This window comes from Brachyistius frenatus, unplaced genomic scaffold (genome assembly GCF_029030835.1).
Source record: "Brachyistius frenatus isolate BFR_SWC_R1_liver_20210118 unplaced genomic scaffold, ASM2903083v1 Contig_18, whole genome shotgun sequence".
Classification (NCBI taxonomy): domain Eukaryota; kingdom Metazoa; phylum Chordata; class Actinopteri; family Embiotocidae; genus Brachyistius; species Brachyistius frenatus.
In genome coordinates this window covers 4,068,536-4,078,223 of record NW_027210617.1, presented here as the reverse complement: position 1 = coordinate 4,078,223, position 9,688 = coordinate 4,068,536, and the positions used below count along the sequence as shown (strand labels likewise).

Sequence of the window (9,688 nt, the reverse complement as noted above, 5' to 3'; positions counted from 1 at the left end):
CATCTAAAGAAGAAACCATAAGTAAATGTGATCCAGAAACGGTGCCGCCTTCTCTGGGCCCCAGCTCATTTAAGATGGCCTAGTGCGAGGTGGGAAACTTTCCTGTGGTCCAGTAACTGGTCTCCAAGTTTCCAAACAAGCTCACTTTGGGCGGCCGATGAGATTTGGGAGATGCTCAGAAACAGTCGTCTAGTCGTCACAATCAACAGATAGAGACGGACGGAAAGAAAGCCCGTTCACGCTCTCATTCAGGGCAATTTGTAGAATCACCAATTAACCTGAGATGCATGTTTTTTTTTGGACGGTGGGAGGAAGCCAGAGTACCCGGAGAGAACCCATGCAGGCACAGAGAACATGCAAACTCCACACAGGCCCGGATTCGAACCCTGTGCTGCCCCCCTTAAAATTCAAAATTAGCAAATATTTCCCCCAAAATACCAACAAAAAAATAATTCTCAGTGTCAATATATGTTGTTTTTGTTCTACTTTCAATTCAGTATGGGTTTACATGTTTTATAAATCAACACATTCTGTTGTATTTACATTTTACATAGCGTCCCAACTTTTTTGGAAATGGGGTTGTAGTTAAGTAGTGTTAGGTTATAGGTATTTTATTTGTCAAAAACCGTCTCCTGTGTCTTTAAATCATGCCGATTATAGCTATGTACAGTATCGGGCTGAAAATAATATTTGTGAAACAGTTTGTAATGAAATGCTGCTGCATTTTGGCCTTTTCACAACAAATCTCCAAGTATTACAATTCTGAGGAGGGTGACCTTGTCTTGGGCCAAAATGTTTTTAATCTCTCAAAGAAATCCACCCATTAAGCCTGCACATTGAAGCTTTCAACCTGAAACTGTTTGTTTCCAGATTGTTGGGCTTGTCCAACATGGTGTCCCACAGTATGCAGATGAAACTAACGGACTGGGATGAACACTTCAGGACTAGAAATATGTAGACGTGTCCAAAGGAAGGCGTATCCCATCAGACTGTAGACGTTCACTACGTTTTCACTAAAACGTGGTTGAATCCGAGCCCCGATTTCAACAGGATAGACATACAGAAAGAATTTGATGTCCGCAAGAAACAAATCTCAAGACAATGTTTTGGTACCTGCCCAGAAATGTTTAAAAACAGGTTGCAGCCATTAAGGAATCTTTGACAATTCCTGTCATTCCTCCCTAAAGATTTGTGATGCACAAGAATGAGCCTTGGCTTCACCTCTCGATGAAACACAGCTGCTAATCAGCTCGGAGACCTTGACTGTCTACAAAACAAGACCGAAGCTCTATAGTGAAGGAGTAGTGGCTCTCTGAAAGGAAGCAGACCTTTCCGAGATCTTTTGGCGTGAATAGTACCGGACAACCTGCACACATCCCTGCCCCACTCGTCAGTGAGCTTTGGGTGTCTGTGACCCTATCAGTGGTCCATCAGTTACCCTTCATTGGACCACTTGTGGCAGGTATTATCCACTCAATACCGGACACACCCCACAAGACCGGCCATTTTGGAGATGCTCAGAAACAGTTGTCTGATCATCACAATCTGACACTTGTCAAAGTCACTCAGAGGCATAGCTTAATTGAAATGAACATTTGTGAGACTGTTTTTGATGAAGTGCTGCTGCATTTTGTCTTTTTCACTATTAAAAAAAAAACAAAAAAACTCCCGGCACAACAGTGCAACCTCGTCCTATGCCAAACTGCTCACGATGTCTCGGTAAGCCTGATGGAAGATTTCAACCCGAACCAATTTATTTGACGACAATCAGGAGTAGAAAAGTATAGAGATGTCCGAAACAAGTCTGACATTAGATTTGAGATCTTTTTAGATGAATAGAATGATTAACGCCTGATTCCCACAGAAAAGACTTGCAGAAATATTTGCTGTGAAGTTGAAGCCATTAGAGAATCATTGACAATTCCTGTCATTCCTCCCTAAAGATTTGTGATGCACAAGAATGAGCCTTGGCTTCACCTCTCGAGACACACAGCTGCTAATCAGCTCGGAGACCTTGACTGTCCACAAAACAAGACCGAAGCTGTGAGAATGGCGAAAGGAGTAGCGGCTCTCTGAAAGGAATCAGATCTCTTTCTGAGAGCAAAATTTAGTTCTACGTTTCCATCACCATACCAGACAATCTGCACACACGCCTGCTCTGAATTAAGCCGTTGCATTCAGCTCTTGTCACGACCTCTTTAGGTGACGTTCATCCAAATGCCGCTGAGTTTTTGAGCGGGCTAAATATTTCCATGGGACAAATTAACACGTTACCTTTACAGAGTCATTAGAGCCCACAAAGCAGAAATGTTGCCGTTAACAATGAATCGGGCCTCTTAATTCCTAACAGCTCAAAGAATTTATGACTGACTATTTGCTGTGAAATATTTCTACTGAAGGAATAGCTCGATGCTCAATGTCTTTCCAAAGTGACAGATTTCATTCATTAGACTGCTACTCACACACCTGTCCATCGAGTATGCAGCTGCAAGCAGCAGCACATTACCTCTGCTTAGCTCACAGACTCAAACAGGGGCAAACGGGTGAAAATACATGTTGCTGAGCTACTAAAGCTTTATTTTAACCGTACAAAACCCAAAGTATAAAGACGTTGTTGTTCTTTGGCGTGTTAGGAGCAGGACTATCTTCCGACTAAGCCCAGCTTGAGAAGCTGCTGTACATTTCCCGATCTCTTTCTGCACAAAGAATTTTACATAGATGAGATAAAGAAGAGGTAACAGCTCAAGTGGTCAAATTTAAAGATGGTTAAACGTTCTTTTTATTTTCTACCGTTAGCCAGGCTGGCTGTTTCCTTTCTTTATGCCGTGCTGAGCTAACTGTTTTCCTGACTTTAGCTAGGACACATCCGTGATGTGTGACCTCACGCCCCATTAGACTGATTCTACAAATAGGAAGTGTCAAATCCACAAAGCCATTTTCTGTTTGGATTTCACTCCCTTTGTTTGTCTTACTGAGTGTGACCTCCTCTCTGGTGAGAGCACCGCATTTCTGTGCAATAAACATCTTAAATAGAATCCACAAAATCAACAAGGACATGTCGTATTATTGTTTTGGCAGCCTGTCCCACAGATGGTGAGAAGGGAAGGCGGGAGGATGCCTCTGGAGCTTGACCCATATAAAAAAAGCGGTTGAGAGAGGTCTGACAGACAGTGAGGTATGTTGCCTCTGGTTGTTTTCTACACCGGAGCATTGATGCTCTGCTGGACCAGGCTCTGTGAGGTCCTGCAGGTCTCATGTGGACAGCAGCTGATCCCGGCCCACGACCCCGCCGAAACAGGTCAGACTCTGCACAGCTGAGTCATGCAGCTTTGCGCAGCGCCTTTTCATTTGATGTAGTGGTGTGGCATGTTTGCACGTTATCCCCGCTTCTTGCATTAATATGTTCTTCAGAGTGTAATGCAAGTACTTTTTTTTTTTTTTTTTCCCCAATTCAGAGTACACCTTCCCATCAACAAAGACCTCGTCAGCCTCCGCGGTCCCTCACCTCGCACCGTGCTTTGTGGATGACTTGTTCGCATTGCTGCGTGAAGATGTGGGGAATGGCGGTGAACTCACAAACAGCAGTTGGACCTTGTTTGGAATCTGCACGGCGTCTGATTCATCGGGACCAGTCTTATCAGAGCTCGCTAAGGAAGTAAGGAGAACTCTGAGAGATGGACTGGAAGTCTTGCATCCAACTAAAGGTATCAGTGCTCTCTGATATGCGATGTTTTGTTTGAATGTTTCCGATTTTTGCTCTCTTAGCATGTCTTGCGTTCTCCTTTAGTCCTCGTGTCGGAGGAAGACGAGCGAGGAACGCACACGATAACCTTTGACCTCCCACAGTCTCCTTTGCTTAAGCGGAACCCCGTGCTGCTGCTGGCGTTTGAAGGTTCCCTCACAGGAGGGGACCTGGACGTCGCTTTCACCAGTCAGTCTCTGCAGCCTAACACACAGGTAAAGAAACGCCTTGTGGGAATATTGCATGAATTGTGTTCTTAGATATGTCGTGAAAATGTTCAAATTCGTTTTAGAATTTACAATATTTCTGGAGCGCAATGATAGGTAAAACACCAAAGTATTGCAGATATGAGTTGCCCACTAACCCTGATTTGTCCCACTGTTGTCTTTTCTAGTCGGTGTGCATTTCAGGAGAAACGCAGTACATACTATTGACAGGAAACTCCTCAGAGGACGATGTTCCCCAGAAATGGAAGATTTCTGTTGAGACAAAATCCCCCGATACAAGTGGGAAATCATCTTCTCTTGTTTTCATTTTTTTGTTTTGTTTCGTGTGCACCATCCTCACATTTCCTCTGATTGCAGAGCAAAGCCTGAAAGACATCCTCAGTGGTGGAGAATCAGGAAGGAACATCCGCATGACGCCGCTTCTGCTTTTCTCTGGAGAAACAGGAACTGATACAAGGTTTTGTTTTGCTTTAATGTTCCCTATTGACATTGACTCATGTCAGACTGGTGATCAGTAAAAAAAAAAAAAAAAAAAAAAAAAAAAAAAAAAAAAAAAAAAGACTCACACAAGTTTTAGGTTCAAAAAAAAAAAAGACGTCCTTCCTCTGCGAGCTGCTCTCTTTCCCAGACTCACACAAGTTTTAGGTTCATCCTCAGCCTCTTTGCAGACGTCCTTCCTCTGCGAGCTGAAGCGGTTCCTGGGTGCTGTCCAGCCTCAGGACCACCCTGTCCCCCCTGTGCTCCAGCTGGACTCCTTGGAGTCCCTGCCTCCCCTGCCTCTCGGCCTATCCTCAAGCGAGACCCTGCTGGCTGGATTGATCAACTCCTCGGCCCCCACCGTCTTCTCCCTCACTAGATGGTGCTCCATATTTCCAGAGCATTACGGAGAGCTGGCCATGTCCCCTGCGCTGTCGGAGGAACTCAGGCAGAGGCTGGAGCACACTGTGATCCAGATAATGGAGATAATAAGGGAGGGAATGGTAGCTCACAGAGCCGCAGAGAGGCTGGGGAGGCTCCAAGAACTGTGTGCATTTCCAAAGAAGGAACCAGCAGCAGGTGAAGTGCACATGAAAACAGTCTCATAACACAGTGTCAACTTTTCACTCCTGGCTGAACTCTCACGGTTCCTTTAGGTGGAGTGATCTTAACGGAGATGCACATTTCAACAGATCTCATTGTGGACAGTCTATGGACTGTTTCCTCAGCAGAAAATAGATTCCCATTCCTATTTAGCGTCATTGTTTTGGTCGCCGATTCTGAAAAACGGATTTTTGAATTTTAAGAGTTTAAAAAAAAAAAAAAAAAAATGCTGTCAAACTGCATGATGAATGAAACTCATGAGCGATCCTACAAAGTCTGGGCAAACAAAAAAAAAACTAATTCTAAGAGGCTGTAAACAACCAGAGGTTAGTGAGAAAATGGGTACATGTGTGTGTCTCATGACAAAAAGCGTGATAGTTGGACCCACCTGTCATTTTCCAAATGTGTTCACTTTAAACATTATTAAACTATTTTAACCTTTATATTTGTTTACACAATTGGTATGTCAGTTGTTAGCTTAGCCTGGGTTTGTTTCCGTGCTACTATGAAGTGTGGATTTTTCTCAGGTTTGTCCATTTTTCATCCATTTAATTCATTAATTTTGATCAATTTCAGTTGTTTAGCCATTACTTTCTAAAATGCTAACTGTTGCTAACTGTTCACGCACTCATATCACACATTGTTGTATTTCGGTGTAATACCCGACTCACTATTTTTGAAATGAAACCCTTCTATTATATGACATTACTTCACAACCTCCAGAAAGTATTACCCCTTGTTGAACCGACAAAAAGCCCGTAGATTGTATTTACGCGATCTTTGAGGCCTCCTTACATCACCGAACGTGTCTTTGGTATAAAGGTGATGTGCTGCCACTGATGTTTCCGTTTTTGTCTTGTGTTGAACAGGAGAGAGTCAGTACTGCGCATTTATTCTGCTGAAGGCCCTGCAGACGGTGGCTCATGCAAATAGCATGCAGAGAAGCCTGCGGGCCACCAGAGCAGACTCCGGCGCCTCGCAGAGGGGCGATGAATGCAGCTTGAGGAGCTTCACCGTGTCCCTTGAAAAGCTCGTCGTGGGTCCAAACACCGCCAACATCAACAATTGTCAAGGCTCTTGTACTGTCCCTCTGACCAATCCGAACAACCACGCCGTCTTGATCAACTCCCTCCTGCGGGAGCCGTGCTGTGTGCCTGTGGACTACGATTCCCTGCAGGTGGTGAATTTTGAGGAGCACGGGACCTCCATCTCTACGAAGCCAGATATGATAGCAAAGACGTGTGGATGCCGCTGATGCCGTTTTCATATGCTGTTGTGATGGCATGTGGCAAACACGTGTCACACTTGTGTTAACGTGTCTCGTGTGGAAAACATGGGAAACGCATGTGTTTTGGAAGTATTCATGTTCATCGAGTCAAAAATAACTGTATTGCAAGAGCCAAGAGATACAAAAATCAATGTCGTCCTCCACTGTTTCTAAAAATAATAAATAATATACGGCACATTTACAAACTATAAATATGATTTCAAGTAATTATTTGAATAAAAAAAAAACATTGTTTAATCAAAGCAAGCTTCTTATTTTTTCCAAGACCTCTTTTGTGTTTATTTACCATCATTAAAAAAGGATAAAATATTTCCCTAGAGTGACCAAATTGTTGATTAGTTGATGACTCCTGCTAATTACAATATATATTACAGCGTGTTTGTAAATTGGTATTTCAAAATTAGGCATACTAAAATTAAGATCTGATTCTGCGATTTTAACACATTTATTGAACATTTCTGTTCTAAATGTTTCTGAATAAGGCATGTCCAGATAGACCAATTAAACGGTGTTCTCAACAATACAAAACAAAATGGATTAAATGGAACATCCTCAGTCTTGATATTAAGACTTTTTGTGTTCCTTATTGAAAAACATGCCGTTATAACCGTTTGTTGACCAGTTATGTTGGTCTCAGCAGCTGTGTGTGGTATCATTCTTTAGTTTTGGGCTTCAGGATTACTCTGCTGCCCATTGGCTTTTTTCTTCTTCTTATCACGCCAACTTCTTCAGAGCCCCACCACCACATGAAACTGTCCCATATGGAAATCTGGAGGCAGACAACAAGAAACAACGCGGTGTAATTCACACAGTAGTGGCCCAAATACACACAATAAAACAGGAAAGATGGAAACGTTTGAATAAATCCACCCTCTCACTGCGCATTTACCTTTCGTGATTAACTGTAGAGTTTTGTTTTACTTGAAGGGAAATTACGTCATGAATAGAGCAGTAATCTAATGCTATTATTGCATTTCTTAGAAGACATTTTACTGGGCAGCAAAGAGACAAGACAGCAGTGATAATGTCAAATCCTGGAGCTGATGAACAGATAGTACCAGAGGAAGCACCGCGATATGTCTTTAACACTGAAAAGTACATAATTTGAGATATACTACAGTAGTTTGATATGGTTAAATATAGCCACAATAAAGCTCACTCTTGACCTTATTCCTGATGTTATTTTAACACATTACAGAAAATTTAGAGCATAAATCAATCACAGTCTATTCACTCTTCATGAACTAGCAGCTTCGCTCAAAGGAAACAGTAACACCTTTACCAATGCAGAGCGTTTCATATGATGCACTCTTCCTATTGTTAATCTTGCATAATTTAACCTCAGTTTTGTCAGGAAGGAGAATGTACTCATTCAAGGTGCAGTAAACTTGTATACTGTTGTCAGGACTTCCTCCAACTCTCCACAAGCTTAGTGAGAAAAGGATTTAGTGATGCAATATTAGCTGTGTGCTGCAGCTGTTTCAGGAAATTAGGTGAAATATAGCCACTCTACAACACACCGCGGGAGATAAACAAAAACGGGACCGATTTGTACCGTTCTGTGCACAAAAAACCTCACCAAAAGTTACCCCCACACAGAAACCAATAGGCCTCGGCAACCTCCAGAAATTACAAGGAAAGACAGTACCTGAGGCAATGAACCACTTTGCAGACTTCCAACGAAAGACACGATGCCCGTCTCCTCAACAAAACTATCCAGAGCTTCTAGAAAACAGAATAATACAAAAGAGTCAGAAGGCCTGTGGACTTAAACAGAGCAGGAAGACAAAAAGGTTACACATACGCTCTGAGATGTTTAAACAATAAGATAATACAATACAAATTATACAAAGTACTGCCAGAAGAAGAAGTACAGCATCAATGTACCACATATATATATATATACACACGTTATATGTTACTGCAGTAAGTCAGGAACAAACAGAGCAAAACCTTCTGTCATCATGTGCTAATTTCATCTGTGTTTCCTTACTGACTGACACGATTACTCACCATGCACTTCACTGACTCCTGAGCTCACAAGTAGCACAACCATTGCTAGCACTAAACAGCGGTTCATAGTGAATCCCTTCCATGGATTTGGGACATCATTTAAATTTTCAATGGACAGAATCCGATCATAAGACACTGCGGAGAGACACAAACAAGTCACGTACACTTACAGATGTTTTTTTGTTTTTTTTATCTCCCTGATGGTTGTTTAAGGTGGACATTTTTCTTACTTGTGCTGTTTTCAGATGTCCCAGCTCTGGCTTCTAAAGTCCTGTAGGTTAAAGGTTGAGTGGAAAACTGGGTCTGGACTGAAGCTGTAAAATGAAGAATCAAGTTTTTCTCAAGTGTATTTTGCAACGTGCTTGTGCACTGCCATTTGCACAGTCTTTTCCAACTGCACTCTATGTCAGACTAATGAGACGGCTTAAAATAGGCCCATGCAGCTCCTTGGAAAAGAACAAGTAGGACTTGCTGAAGTTTAGTTTTACATTAACCTTGCGCAGAAAACGATAAACCTACCTGATATCCCCCCTCAGTTGGGGCTCACCGTAGACGTGAGAGTAAAGTAGTGTTGCTGGTGATTACTGTTTTGTTGCCCCCCCAGAGACAGTGTTGTGCATGTCCTGCACTTTGCTCCTTTGCCTCTTGATTGACAGGCACAGATGACAGGAGGGGAAGGGGGGGGGGGATGCAAAATGACATTCATAGTGTTTACAAATACTGTCGATAGTTTCCAGGAGTTCGCCTAGAAGAGGACAAGAATGAGCAGCTTTAGCCTGGAGGGAGGAATAATTTGATGCCAGATGAGCTAAATATTAATCTCGCTCTGGTGGAAAATACGACAAAATAGCAAATATATCAGTGAAACCAGTCACTGTTAAAAAATAATTTTAAAATGTTGCTTTCTATTATTCTATTATTATCTATTGCTTCCTGTATGCTGCTGTAGCGAAAAAAATGTCCCCTCGGGGATTAATAAAGTAACTACCTAACCTAACCTAATTTGATTAAATGCACTTTAAGGAACATAAATAACTTGAGGACATCGGTGTATACAGAACAATACAATATACCGCATATGTTAACACAACATTGTTGAAGATTAAAACGTCAAGCTCCACCTCACGTAAAAGCTCAGGCTACCAATTTAATGCATCACCAATAACCCAGTAATGAAATAAATACCAGCACGATCGACCCCTGACCGTCTCTCTACACTTCCTGCAAGTGTTTCTTTGATTCCCCAGTGTCTTTTAGTACAAGTCTACACAGTCAGCCTCGTTGCGGTCCAGGCTAAATCGCCAGACAACGCGCTCAGAGACACGCAACTTTAAATTT

General features: G+C 42.4%; 1 protein-coding gene and 1 long non-coding RNA gene across 3 annotated transcripts; one reads left to right on the top strand and one right to left on the bottom strand.

Annotated features, from left to right (window-relative positions):
- The first annotated feature begins 2,891 nt into the window (after positions 1-2,891).
- On the top strand, positions 2,892-6,682 carry amh (anti-Mullerian hormone). The gene is made up of 7 exons (XM_069694968.1): positions 2,892-3,298; positions 3,456-3,704; positions 3,788-3,957; positions 4,137-4,248; positions 4,327-4,426; positions 4,598-5,025; positions 5,919-6,682. The coding sequence occupies exons 1-7, from the start codon at positions 3,178-3,180 to the stop codon at positions 6,302-6,304; spliced, it is 1,566 nt and encodes a 521-aa protein (XP_069551069.1). The 5' UTR covers positions 2,892-3,177; the 3' UTR covers positions 6,305-6,682.
- Positions 6,683-6,763: 81 nt separating this feature from the next.
- LOC138618894 (uncharacterized) lies at positions 6,764-9,639 on the bottom strand. 2 transcript variants are annotated; one of them, XR_011310768.1, is made up of 6 exons: positions 9,536-9,639; positions 8,870-9,095; positions 8,581-8,664; positions 8,351-8,485; positions 7,986-8,062; positions 6,764-7,106 (listed from the first exon to the last, which is right to left on the bottom strand). It is a non-coding gene; the product is annotated as an uncharacterized lncRNA (long non-coding RNA). The 2 variants fall into 2 exon arrangements; XR_011310769.1 differs by having other exon boundaries at positions 8,870-8,994; positions 9,536-9,551.
- Between the last annotated feature and the right edge of the window lie 49 nt (positions 9,640-9,688).